General features: G+C 45.4%; 1 protein-coding gene across 1 annotated transcript in view; it reads left to right on the top strand.

Annotated features, from left to right (window-relative positions):
- Window positions 1-1,512: 1,512 nt before the first annotated feature.
- The window catches only part of MIGA1 (mitoguardin 1), a 35,458-nt gene continuing 22,552 nt past the window's right edge, over window positions 1,513-14,418 (top strand). Inside the window, exons 1-7 of the mRNA XM_075832872.1 lie at window positions 1,513-1,579; window positions 5,162-5,297; window positions 5,770-5,947; window positions 6,486-6,616; window positions 7,091-7,217; window positions 8,523-8,659; window positions 10,247-10,370. Coding sequence (XP_075688987.1) covers window positions 5,193-5,297; window positions 5,770-5,947; window positions 6,486-6,616; window positions 7,091-7,217; window positions 8,523-8,659; window positions 10,247-10,370 — 802 coding nt within the window. The 5' untranslated portion in view covers window positions 1,513-1,579; window positions 5,162-5,192. The remainder of the gene's footprint in view (window positions 1,580-5,161; window positions 5,298-5,769; window positions 5,948-6,485; window positions 6,617-7,090; window positions 7,218-8,522; window positions 8,660-10,246; window positions 10,371-14,418) is intronic.

Raw genomic sequence — 14,418 nt, forward strand, 5'->3', positions numbered from 1 at the left:
GGCATGTAGCAACATGGAAGAGGTAGAAATCTTCGCTTCAGCTTATTTCTCTCCACGCTGTATGGAGCCATAATAGGACGGAGCGATGCTGTGCCCCCCTATACCACTAACGTCACAGAGACTTGTAAGAAAACTGTAACGTGTCATTTTTTATTTTAGAGGGAAACGAAGTGAAGGTCATTTATTACCGAGAACATGCAAAAATAGAAGATTTCATGTAAAACGGACATGAGATATTCCATGGGCAAAAACAGAGACTGGAAGACCCCCCCCCCCCCCATACTATGGTTTCTTCCTTGATATAAGCAGTGCCAGATCTACCTGGCTGACACTTATCGCGGATCCCAATACAGATGTGACAAGCACATACCCTGTCTTAGTGTAGCCCCCTCACCCACCACCCAGTCTCAGTGTAGTCCCCTCACCCAGTCTCAGTGTAGTCCCCTCACCCACCACCCAGTCTTAGTGTAGCCCCCTCACCCACCACCCAGTCTGTGTAGCCCCCTCACCCACCCTCAGTGTAGTCCCCTCACCCACCACCCAGTCTCAGTGTAGCCCCCTCACCAACCACCCAGTCTCAGTATAGTCCCCCACCCAGTCTCAGTGTAGCCCCCCTCACAGTGCAGACCCCTCACCCTGTCTCAGTGTGGCCCCCTCACAGTGCAGACCCCTCACCCTGTCTCAGTGTGGCCCCCTCACAGTGCAGACCCCTCACCCAGTCTCAGTGTGGTCCCCCTCACAGTGCAGACCCCTCACCAAGTCTCAGTGTGGCCCCCTCACAGTGCAGACCCCTCACCCAGTCTCAGTGTGGCCCCCTCACCCAGTCTCAGTGTGGCCCCCTCACCCAGTCTCAGTGTGGCCCCCCTCACAGTGCAGACCCCTCACCCAGTCTCAGTGTGGCCCTCCTCACAGTGCAGACCCCTCACCCTGTCTCAGTGTGGCCCCCTCACCCTGTCTCAGTGTGGCCCCTCACAGTGCAGACCCCTCACCCAGTCTGTGTAGCCCCCCCTCACAATGCAGACCCCCTCACCCAGTCTCAGTGTGGCCCCCTCACAGTGCAGACCCCTCACCCAGTCTCAGTGTGGCCCCCTCACAGTGCAGACCCCTCGCCCAGTCTCGGTGTAGCCCTCTCATCGTGCAGACCCCCCTCGCCCAGTCTCGGTGTAGCCCTCTCATCGTGCAGACCCCCCTCGCCCAGTCTCGGTGTAGCCCTCTCATCGTGCAGACCCCCCTCGCCCAGTCTCGGTGTAGCCCTCTCATCGTGCAGACCCCCCTCGCCCAGTCTCGGTGTAGCCCTCTCATCGTGCAGACCCCCCTCGCCCAGTCTCGGTGTAGCCCTCTCATCGTGCAGACCCCTCACCCACCACCCAGTCCTGGACATTATCTGCTGCTACATTGAAGTTACAAAGAATCCTCAGAAGCAAAACCACCAATCTCCTCGTCTCCTGTATCATGTACACAGCTCCTCCCGCTACACATCGCTACAATATAACCACGACCCAGCCCCCACCCCGGAAACAGTCCCTGCCCCTCCTCCTCCCCAGGATCCATCAGTGCTAGGAGGGAGCGTGTGTGACAGGTATGTGATGTGTATGTGTAGCGCTATAGGGAACAGGCAGAGCCTCATATACTGCATGCAAGCCCTGCACATCCCTCTATATATATATATATATATATATATTACACCTGCCGGGCACGGCTCCTGCCATCATTACATGACATACACCGGCTGTGGGTGCACTAGGGACTTGCTGTACAGTATAAACCTGCAGCCTCTGAGTTGTCCTCTTGTATATTTAGCCATTTCTGAACTCTCCATAGTCGCCCATCTCTAGGCAGATCATACTATGCAGTTACCTCTCTCTATATTGATCTGCCGGTGTAGTGTCAGTCTTGACTGTAGTTCTGATATTGTATTCATGAACCAGGATGCTCACAATGTACGCTGCAAAGGGTCCATATCAGGAGTGCAGTGGTGTAAACAATACAAGAAATAAATAGACACCCCCTTCGCTAAAGAAAGCCGGCGGTCACTTCAGGCGAAATATAGTATTGTACGGCGCCCATGACTGACCGTGTAATATAAGGTGGTGCGACGTGAGCCAGACCAAGATGTTTTTTGCAGCAGGTCTCCAGCATTGTGTTCACGTGTCGTTTTTTATGCAGTTTTGTCATAGTTGCGGTTGCTCGTAGAACGCCTTCTAGAAACATTTTGCTAGTACTGTGAACCACGGCTGCAACTACGGCACAACCACGACCAAAAAAAAATGCATGGAAATTCAGAATTTTTTGGTTGAGCAGTAATGACCGCTGCATGTGAATGTACAGTAAGCCTGAGGTCTCATTCACACCACCGTAATGAGTCAGGGCGAAACACAGACCTCTCGCGGGTCCGTTAAACCAAACTTGGAGAACTCTGGGTTTTGCAGCCATGATACAGATACTAAAATTTGGCTACATTTTGGCCGCCTGGATAAGACCTACCACAACACAAAACCATGGCGACTCATCCCTCTGCCGCAGTCACATGGGATGAAACATCATCCCTGGTGGCCGGACTGGACGCAGAAGCAGAGAGATCTGGGTGAGTATAATCTTTTTGGTTTTTTTCCTGAGTTGACATTTAGGCCCCATGCACACGACGGCAGTTTTAGAAATGGCGGACCCATTCATTCCTATTGGTCACGGACACCTTTCTGTATGTTTACGGATGTGTGTCTGTGCCGTAGAAATGATCCGCAAAATATAGAACATGTCCTATTTTTGTCCGCAATTCCGGCACGGACTCCCCATAGTCCGTGCTGCAATTGTCTATGGCCTCTTCTGCAATTGCGGACGGCTACGGAGGGGGATCGGTATCTGCCCGTAATTGCAGAGGCGTTGTTATGCGACGCCAGGGGATTACCCCAGATTCCTCGGTAGTTTTATTTTTTTGCTGATCCATAAATACGGATGCACTATGCACTATTTGCAGACCGCGTGCTGTATGTGCGGATGACTACGGGTCCGTATGTGAGGACAGTAAAAACCATCACAGTTGTGTGCATGAGGCCTTAGGCAGCGGAATCGCAGCTTTTCCACCGCAAAAATTGCAACATCTGCTTTTTGTTGCAGGTTTTACCTGAATTCAATGGGGAAAACCTGCAACAGAGAAAAGCAGCGATTTCCGAAGCATAAATGGACAGGCTGCAGATTAAAAACCGCACCGCAGGTCAATTTCTGAGTTTTTTCCACTCGTCGTTTACGCAGTGTGGGGAGGAGATTTGTTCAAATCCCATCCACTCCGCTGCTACTGTATTATGCTGCGGACCTTCCACAATGAAATCCGTGGTAGAAAATCTGCGGTATTTACGCTACGTGTGAACTGACCCTAGAAGTGTAAGGATCTGAGCGACTTTGACAAGGACCAAGTTGCGATGTCTTGACGACTGGGTCAGAGCGTCTCCAAAATGCCAGGTCCTGTGGGGTGTTCCGGGATGCAGTGGTTAGTACCTACCAAAAATGCTCCAAGGAAGGATGGCCGGTCATGAGTGCCCAACTCTCATTGATGCACGTGAAGGTTTCGCTCGTCTGGTTCTACTGTAGCAGAAATTGCTGAAAAAGTTACTGCTGGCTTTGATGGAAAGGTGTCAGAAGACAGAGCATCGCAGCTGGTTGTGTAGGGGGCTGTTTAGCCGCAGACAGGTCAGAGTGCCCGTGCTGACCCCTGTCTACCGCCGAAAGCCCCCACAATAAACATGTGAGCATCAGAACTGGACTGTGGAGCAGTGGCAGAAGATGCCTGGTCTGATGAATCCCGTTTTCTTTTACTTCATGTGGACGGCCGGGTGTGTGTGGGTCACTTACCTGGTATATAGATGGCACCAGGATGCATTATGGGAAGAAGACCAGCCGGCGGGGGCAGAGTGATGCTTTGGACAATGTTCTGCTGGAAACCTCGGGTCCTGTCATTCATGTGGATGTGACACATAACACCTACTAAACATTGCTGCAGACAAGTACCCCCTTCATGGTAGCGGTATTCCCTAATGGCAGTGCCCTCTATCAGCAGGATAACGCCCCTGCCACACTGCAGACCGTTCACGAATGGTTTGAGGAACATGAAAAGAATTCAAGGTGTTGACTTGTCCACAAATTCTCCAGATCTCAAACCTACCGATCATCTGTGGGATGTGCTGGAAAAACAAGTCCGATCCATGGAGGTCGCAGCTCACAACTTACAGGAATTGTAAGACCTGCGGCGAATGTGTCTGGGCCAGATAACACAGGGACCTTCAGAGGTCTTGTAGTGTCCCTGTCTCCACGGTCAGAGCTGGTTTGGCAGCACAATATTAGGCAGGTGGTCTTAATGTTATTGCTGACCCAGGGGTGGGGAATTAAAAAAAATATATATATAGGCTGCACTCCGTAGAATTTAGCGGAAAAAAATGGGGGTACTTTATTACCCTTAGTGCATTGTTTCAGCTGAAAAGTTGCCCTAAGGGTAATAAAGTACGCCACTTTTTTCCGCTAAATTCTACAGAGTGCTGCCTAAATTTTTTGTCTTTACCTATATGGGGCGGGCAGCGGCAGTATTGATCAGTCCTGTCCCGTCCCTACTGTGCTGCACGAAGACATTGCTGGTCCATACTGAATGAGATCTATTTTAGCCAGCAGGAGGTGCTGTTCTACCTTTTGTTCCCCACGCCTACTGAAAAAAAGATCAAGGGGCCGTTGTCACACAGAGGGGGCATGTTCATACTTCTATGTAAAACTGATTGAGTTTCTTGCAGTTTTTACGGTTGCTTATCATGCTCAAGCCAAGTTCCTTAGAACATATTGGGAGTTGTAGTTTCACATCAGGAGAGCCATTGGTTAGCGATCACTGCTGTATACTATGGCGGGAATGTGCGGCTGGCATTCCATGCAGAGCTCTTTTCTTTGCACTAGAGGCATAACCAAGCTCCTGACACCCCAATCCTGCAACAGCCTCCATCTACCATGTGCCATTTATAATACTGGTGTCGTCCTATGTGGCACAGAGTACCCCCCCTCACGCTCCAGTGCCCGGTAGCGACTGCAATGTCTGCACCACCTATAGCTACGCCCCTGCTCTGCCCTGTTCGGTTTGAGAACTTTATATTTTTTATTTAATTGTTTTTGTGTAATGTTTTGTCATCAGGAGGTTCCTCAGAAGACGATATGGGAAATGTATGACCTCACTAGTAGACACAATGGCGGACACGCAGCACACGTTCAAGATGGCCGGCCTTTGCGTCATGGATTTTTCGTTAACCTTTTACAACTCGCTCACACTGGTAAATTGCTATATTTACTGTGTTTTTTTTTTTTTTTGTTTTTTTTTTATACTTCTGTAAAAACCAAAGCAAAAAGTCGTAGATTATCCGGACTGTGCCTTAAGGCCCTTTTTACAGCGGCCAATTATCGGGCAAACAAGTGATCACGGAACGCTCGCTCCAGATATTTTCCCTGTGTAAACAGGGCAACGATCAGCCGATGAACGAGCAAACGCTCAATCATCAGCTGATCGTATCATTTTAAATACTGAAGATATTATGGTTGTTTGTGTAAACCTGGAGACGCGCTGCCGACATGATAATAATGCATAGGGACGAGCGATCGGAGTAACGAGCGCTCGTCCCCATTCTAGCTCCTTGTGAAAGGAGCAACTGAGCGCCGATCAACGGGCTGTCTCATTGATCGGCGCTCGTTTACACTTCCCACGTCGGACCGTGTAATACCAGCTTTACCCTTTTCTATGTCTTACAGCTGAAGTCTTATCCCGGGCTGAAGAAAATCTTTGTAGTCACCGCTGTCAGTGCGGTGTCTATTATTTTTCTGGCACATCACCTTAAAAGAAGACGAGGAAAGAAAAAAAGCCAGGTTCCCCCCTGGGAGCCCGGAAATCTCCTTCTGGACTGTACCAAGAATGCTGCCTCCGAGAAAGGTAGGTTCGGATACATAGATTGTCCGTCAGTCGTGGCAGGAGATTTGTAGCCATCTTGTGGAATGATGACAGCAGCAGGAGAGGAGCACAGAGTATTTCAGGGGAGGAGCAGGTTTGGAGTTCGATAGCAGGGTCCTGCGAGTTTTTTTAGTAATAGGCAGGGCTGCCGATGACATGATGTATAAATGCAATGGACCAAGCTACACAATGGAAAAAGCAGGGTGGTCCCCAGCAGCACAGAATATTTCATGAGAGGAGTGTGCTGATTTTGTGGGAGGCAGCGACCTGTCCACTCATGATTAAGGTAATAGACTGTTTTTGGCTGTTAATGTAATGATGTATAAAGGGGAATGGAGATCATAAGAGGTCACAGAGTGAGAGCTACATTCTGGAAGGAGTAGGATCTCCATCAGCACAGAGTATTTCAGGAGATGTATGCTGAACTTATCTATATCCTGTGCTGTTTAACCTATGTGATGCTCTGCTGTATTTTATAGGCTGTGCAGTGTAATAGCCTCTTCTTGTGTCTTTATGGCAGGCTCCAGCTGTTCCAGTAGTCGGCAGAATCTGACCCTGTCCCTGACTTCAGTGAAGGAGAAAGGTTCCCAGTTGCACCTTAACGGTGGACTGAACAGTAAATATTCCGGATCCGTGCAGAGTCTGGCTTCAGTACGTCTTTCTTAAATATGCGAACAAAATTAAAAATAAATAAATATATATATATATATAGCAAGTCCACTGATAACGGTGCACCTTTCCAGAGCCTTAGTTTATAACCTGTCAGTGCATACTTGCCAACAGTCCCAATATTGCTGCGACTGTCCTGCAAGCTGGGCCTCAAATAGGTGGAGTTTAAAAAGGTGAGCATGCAATACCAGACACAGCCTGTGAACAAGAGTGGCGCTGTTTTTTAGGGGGGAAAAAAAGCAGACAATTTTTTTCTAATGCCAGGCAGAGCTTTTTCCTGATCATGCTGAACCCCATTACTCTGGTATCTGAAGCCTGGAGGGGCATCGTTCTTTCCTGCCTATAATAAATGCCTGACTCCCTAATATTTCCAACACTGTAACTTCTGTCGTTTTTGGTGTCCAGGCCGAGCCACCATTCTCTTGCTGTTAGATTAATTTCACTTTTGTTATTTAGGTTCAAAGCGTCAACTCGTGTCACAACTGTACCTATATTAACTCCAATCCCTGGGATAAAGGGGAAGAAGAGGATATGAAGCTTGTAAACATCCCGGTCACCACACCAGAAAACCTCTATCTGATGGGTAGGTGGATGAGGAGAGTGGGGACTTTATTGTATGTAGCACCAACAAATGACACTGGTATAGAGAAGCATCGGTCCACAGAATCTAATTTTATTACTAATTCAACAAATCAACCATGATAACATCCTGTGCCAGAGAGTTCCATAGTTTCACTGCTCTAACAGTAAAGAATCCCCTTCTATGCTGATGGTGAAACCTTCTTTCTCCTACTTGTAGTTGATTCCCCCTGTTATGGCTGCTGGCTGGGGTATGAGGAGGTCATTAAATAGATACATGTACAGTCCAATGATATATTTGAACATAGTCATTAGATCGCCCCCCCCCCCCTGGGACGTACTTTTTTTGCTAAACAACCCCAAGTTTATTCACCTATCTTGGTAGTACAATTTGCTATTACATTTGCCGTCCACCTCTGAACCCTCTGCAGTTCAGCAATGTATTTATCATATACAGATGACAGCATATATAACTAGTGATGTATATAGGGGTAATACTATGTGTTTATCATGTGCATCTAGGCCTCTTTCAATTTTTCCCATGATTACATTTGCTTTAGCAGCAGCTGCCTGGCACTGGTTGCTAAAGTTAAGTTTACATTTCATTAAAACTCTGTCAGTTTTACAATTTGATATATTATTGTAACTTTTTTTTTTTTTTTCCGGCTGTAGGCAGAATATTATACTCCGATCAGGGTGGTCTGAGGCAGTGGAAAAAATGGGGTTAAAAACACTAAACCTAAACAAACAATATGAAGAGTCCGGGGCCTTGTTTACTGAACGCTTCCTTCCTGGCTTTTCTATTGCTTGGATGGATTAGAGTCCAGATCTTCTGCTTTTCCCTACTGGATTTATTGCTGGACCAGCAGCTGCTTTCCAGTCATGTTGGATACAGGAATATAAATTCAGACGTAGCTTGCAGAACTTGGTCAGATATGCACAGTCCCTCCTTATCTGCATTAGAAAAGTGTCACCACATTTCACGATCATTCACATGCACATTATGTGTATCTATACATATGCACTGAGGCAGTGGTCTGTCAGGGCATGCTGGGAGTTGTAGTTTCTCAACAGCTGGAGATCCACAGGTTGGAAACCACTTTTTTTTAGTTGTTTTTTTCCAATGCAGTACCTCAGAAGTGCCACAGGGGGGCATTGTTTAATTGAATGAATCAAATAGTAAAGTAGTGTGCAACATGCAATAGTCTAGGTATTGGTAGTTATATTAAATTTCTAAAACAAATTATAATAAATGTGTATATATATATATATATATATATATGTGTGTGTGTGTTTTTTGCTTTTTAAGGAATGGAACTATTTGAAGAGGCGCTGCGGAGGTGGGAACAAGCCCTATCTTTCCGAAATAGGCAGGCGGAAGATGAGTCTAGCTGCGGATCCATCAGAATGGGAGCAGGTGATGCCATTGCTGAAGAAAACGTGGAGGTATCGTGTGCTCTATAATATTAGTATTGAGGTGTATTATAGGAACGAGTTCCGAGAACACGACCTCCACGTCGCCCATAGCTGTCTGATTACATTTTGCCATGGTTCTCTTTAGACCAAAGGTCCATGTTGTATTTTTTTTTCTTTTCTATAGGAGGTATAACTGTGTAGTGTAATTCTATATATAGCCGAACCTGATGTGTCTACTTTATACAAGGTCTTGTGTACTTATACAGGTAGCCATTTAGCATAAAGGGGAGCTCTGCTTTAGACCATCCTTTTTAGTTAGAAGGGTTCCTTGACAATAAGCTGATCAGTGTCCCCCCCAGCCAGAACGATCAGCTGTAATCTGTGGGATAACCTGGCAGTAAGTGTTCAATCTCCCTTCAGCGCCACCACAGGAGGAATTTAGCATTACACATTGTCCGTTCATTTAGATGCGTCTGTGTAATGCAGGACGGGACAGGTCCTCCAGAGACGCTCTATGTAACCGCTCTCCACTCTGACCAAGAGATGAGGATCCTGAAAAGAAGACCCCCCCCCCCCCCCCCTCTATTAACTCAGAATTCCCTAATAGGGTGTATGACAATGGGTTTTCTAAACTCCAACACTCCAAGCAAAAGGGAGCGGTGCATGACACAAACATTCAAGAAACATTAAAGAGAGAATCTCTGTGTCACGCTCTGCCTCCAGGCCCTAGACTAGGCACATCGGAGTATCTGATTTGCTGGGAGTGTTTCTTTAAATGAGTTGACCAATGTGGAAAATCCCTTTTGTTTTAGAAGAATCCTTTAAAAATAAGCTTATCACATGGTGTCCCGCTGCTGAGGTCTCCTAACCATCACCTGTAATCTATGGAGAACCTGGCAGCTTGTGATTGTGTTCAATATTCCTTCAGCGCCTCCACAGGAGAAATGAAGCATTACATACTGTAGTTTTCATTGAAATCAATGGGCTCTCTGGACCAATGTGCTACGTCCTCCAGACAGAGAGGCACTTTTCGTAGCCACTTTCCACTTAGGCAACTGATAGGTCCCAAATAAGGGACTCCACTGTATTCACTCAATATAATATTTGACAACAGGTTTTCTAAACCAGAAAATGTATTCTCCCTTCCCTTAGATCGTGTGCAGAATTTACACCCGGGTTCAAAATGTTTATATAGGACTGGAGTAAGGGCAGGTATAGCTGGGCATTGGGCTCTGTTCACACTGCATTTGTTGTGTATGTTCATCATATACTGAGTGTATCCATAGGCTGCAAGGAACCAGACATATGACAATTATTATTATTTTTCTTACATATGTATACATTGACTGCTTCTCAATACAAAGGGGTCGCACAAAAAAAGTGGATGCCGCATGTTTTGTTTTTTTTTGTTTTTTTTAAAACAATGGAAGTCAGTGGGTGACTTATTCAACTGTATGGCTCACATTTACATATGTTGGACCCCCATGTTTGGCGTAGACGTCAGGAGATTCCTCATTCCTTTCCTTTGTAGTATACGGGAACATGTTTTGTGAGTAGTGGTCTATGAATATTCCTTGCATGGGAGCTTAGTCCGCTATAAATAATGTCTTATTCCAGGACATCATTAGTGCTGAATTCATCCATAAACTGGAATCTTTACTTCAGCGTGCGTACCGCCTCCAGGAGGAATTTGAGGCCTCGATTGGAGCCTCTGATCCAGCATCGCTGGCTAACGACATTGGTAAGAAGTGATCAATTCAATTGGAATAGATTTAGCTACAGTCAAGGCAGATTTTTATTTTAACCTGGACAGGAACTGTAGCCACCTAGATTGCCAGAATGGTCACAGCAGCACAGAGTGTTTCAAGATATACATGTTCTAATCTTTTTACAATGTGTAGCCATTCAGTCCTTGATCGTTTTGCTTTAGCTAATGGCTTGTTGCGATCCATGGACACCACCCCGCCAATCGCATATCTTGGTTGTCTGGTGAAACACCACCTTTTTTTTTTTTAATTTTTCTTTGCCTTTAATAGATCATTTTAGGATTAAGGAAGGTTGTTCCCTGAGGATGTGGAGGACTGCAAGATTTCTATTAAATATAGTCGAGGTATATTGTATATTGCTTTTTCTTTCAAATAGTTTACAAATATCTCCACTTTTAATTAGGATCTGTGTTGCCATCTACTGGACAGAAGTAGTACTACACCTTTAACGTGCATGATCACAACTTCTTATAATAAACAAAATGTTTGCGTAGATCTTTTTGTTAGTAAAAATGTAGAATCTGTTGAACTTTTAATAGGTTTGGTTATTTCCGCACATCCCACGGTTCATGGCAGAGTCTCTTTAAAGATAAAATCGTAAAATTTCTAAATTTCCTGCTCCAGTCAATATCTGCATTCTCTCTTCTATAAACTCTTTTCATAGCCGTCATGTTGTATTATAGTAAATGCAGATTTTTATCATCTTGTGACAGCAGAGAACCAGCCAGCAATCTCCTAATGGAGTCTGGAAAGTGTTAAACTGAAGTCCGCTGCCCCTTCACTTGTTTAGTCTGGGAGACGAGTTTGATGTAATGTAGGGGCTGTGAATTGGGGGAATGTCAAGGAGCTGCCATTTAGTCAGTATTGTGGTCCATTTGTATATGTTACAGGAGGAAGGTTCTACTTCAATTGTCTGGAATTTCCGATAATCTGGCATGCACCTGAATGCAGACTTGGACTATTGGAAGTGATGCTATAAGACTCTATACACACTGTATATACGTATACATGGATACAGCGATGTGTTTACACTAGGTCTTTGATCCCTATATGTGTGTGAACGATCGTTTGTTCTAGCACATCGGAGGGTGGGGGAGGTTACACTCTCCAGGTCATCCTAAAATCCTGGCAGCTGACAGCATGGCCTATATATAGCTTCAGATAGTGCATCTGCTTGGCATGGCGACTCCTATATATTCTCATGTCGCATCTATAGGAGATGCGTTGTGAGAGTTCGTTCATACCGATTGCTCCCAAAATTAACAGGATGACTAGTAGATACGGCTCATAGTGCCCGGGCACGTCATATACTCTACACATCTGATGACCACGTTATCTGTGTGCCCAGCACATGCCATGAACCGCAGCACAAAATATGACATGACGCCTCACAGCAGACTTTTGTCACCAGCCACCCTCAAGTTAAATATAGGCTTCTGATAGCTCCATGCCACCTTTGCCCCCCCCCACCTGCCCCGATTTCTCAGACACGGGTGTGCAGGCTGCTTCCATGGGGCTGCCAAGTACCACCTCGGTGCAGGCCATCTTAATCCCGTGGATTGTTGTTCAGTTCATGGAAATGTCACATTGTGTGGGTTACCAGAATCACGCGCTCATTAACTCCTCGTGATCATCTGACCCTGCGCTTGGTTCTTTTATGTGTATGCTGTATATACATATATATATATATATATATCTCACACACTAAAAAGATCGCTAGTAAATATGTTTTTCAATCGTCCTATTCATTCAAGTTATTAAAAATTCATTTCAGCCATTTATTAGTTTAAATTTGTTTCTGCTGAGTGACAATCACTTTGGCGCGATTACATCTCCCGCAGGGGTAGTCACAGTGCTCTCCCAGGCTCCTGTCTGGCAAATCTGTATAGTTATGTAGTGACAGATCCTCCATCTCTCCTAAATCTATATCTAAATCTACTGGATAATGATTGAATCTTCCTATAGATCACACAAATGTATCAGAATTGGCATATGGGAATATGGGGTCATTCACTTGAAAAAGAGGATCATTTTTTATTTTTTTTTCCACTTAGTGTTGGATATGTGAAACTTTGTAGTATGTCTTATGAGGGAAAAGTGGCATCTCCCTGACCTCCCTGAAGCTTGTAGTCCCCCTTTCCCTGCCTGTAAGTGTTCAGAAACCTCCTTAGTAACCAACAAAGTAATACCGTAAATAGAAGGGAGAGGAGGGGGATGCAGCTGCAGTTTCTCAGTGTTTTAGCTAAATCGTATGAGGGCGTAGGAGGATGGGGAACAGCAGGAAGACAGCCGAATGGTTCAGAGTACGGCATAGTTCTGACATCACAGATTAGCAATCTGACACAAATTAAGATATCTTGTTCTAGAACCGTATGAATTGTGGCTCTTACTTGTGCGGTTACAAGTAATGTGGTAATAATGTAGTAATAGACCTGTTTTTGTTTTTTTTCAGCAATTGGGGGTCATTATACACCTGGGGTGTATTTGCAGTGTTTTTTTACAATTTTCTGAGATTATTGCAAACATTTTTTTGGGGGGGGTGATGCGGAAATTACGCGAAATCTGTGCAAAAAATGCCACAAAACCTAGCTGTATGATATTAGCTGTGTCCTGTTACCCCAAGTACATAAGTAACTTTCACCGCTGGTCATTTTATCTCACTGACCGACACTTGGTCTGGAGGCAGCTGCGCTGACGTCTGTGCGTTGGATCTTCCCACAAGGTTTGATTATATAAAAACTTCTACAATTCTCCTACTTCTGCAGATACACAGGTGGTCGTACAGCCGGTTACATCATTTAAAAGGCCTAACCATAAACTTTTTCCCAAGATCGGGGAACCAAGATTTTTCTAGGATCCACCAATTATACTGTATGTCGACCTTTTAAACCTCGTATTTCCGTTTAATATCTAGGGCAGAAAAGCACTGCCATACCATCACCACTATGGTTTATCCAGGGTGTACAAAGGGATCATAGAGCCCTATAGTAAACCTCAGAATGGGCCCCACTGCGAGCACAGCCAAATATACTCCACCTCTCCACCTTTATTAAACTTAAACACTACCTGTATAAATCCATATGCAGTGAGCTCCCCCTAGTGGAGGCTGCTGGTGCATAGAATTTTACCCTGGCATGAGCAGTTCAGTCCTGCGCTCCCTCCCACCACAGACCTCATAGCAGTCGCGCGCCGCCTGAATCCTCTATGTGCTGAACTTTTGTCTTCTTTAGACGTCCTTAGAGCAGCGCCTCCTACATAACTTGGCAGAAAGGGTAATACAGGAGGGCGCAGTATATAATTCAACACCATAATACACAGCCTTTTGATATATATTTCTGTCGATTTGTCTATAAGCTGAAATTGGATAATATTGCATTCTAGACTCATTCTAGGTCCGTCATGTTCCGTGTATGGTTAGTTCAATATCATTCCGGTAAAACGTCGGCTGGCGGAGGTAAAGCAGACGGAAATGTCTGAGGTTTAGACAGCATGATGTAGAACTCTGTTCTTTCCAGAACCGGTCTCAAGGCTCAAAAGAATGAAAGTGATCCAGGGGGTCAAACGAACATCTCATTCACCATACAAGTCCATGAAATCCCTCGTACACAGAGGAAATCATTTGATTTATGCCCCTGGTTTAATATTACTAAAAATATTCATCAAACTGAAAAGTAAGATTGTTTTTCTGAGTCAGCTGCCGGCGGCCAGAGTCTAAGCTTTCTGAGCGTCCCAGCGGAGACGCAGGTTGGGGTTTGTAGTGATGAGGAATATATAGCCCGGCTGTGTATGTGGGTATTGTCGTTTTTTATATATCATTACTTGCTAGTCTAGGTTTCTTTTCTAGTCCTCTTTGGACAATCTTTGCTTGTTAGAAGGGTCTCTTGACAATAAGCTGATCACAAAGTGTCCCCCTGCGGGGACCCCCAGCGATCAGCTGTAATCTGTGGGGAAACCCTCCAGTAAGTGTTCATTTTCACTGCAGCACCTCCACAGGGGAAATTAAGTATTACATAGTGCCCATAC

Source organism: Rhinoderma darwinii, chromosome 7, assembly GCF_050947455.1.
Source record: "Rhinoderma darwinii isolate aRhiDar2 chromosome 7, aRhiDar2.hap1, whole genome shotgun sequence".
Lineage (NCBI taxonomy): Eukaryota > Metazoa > Chordata > Amphibia > Anura > Rhinodermatidae > Rhinoderma > Rhinoderma darwinii.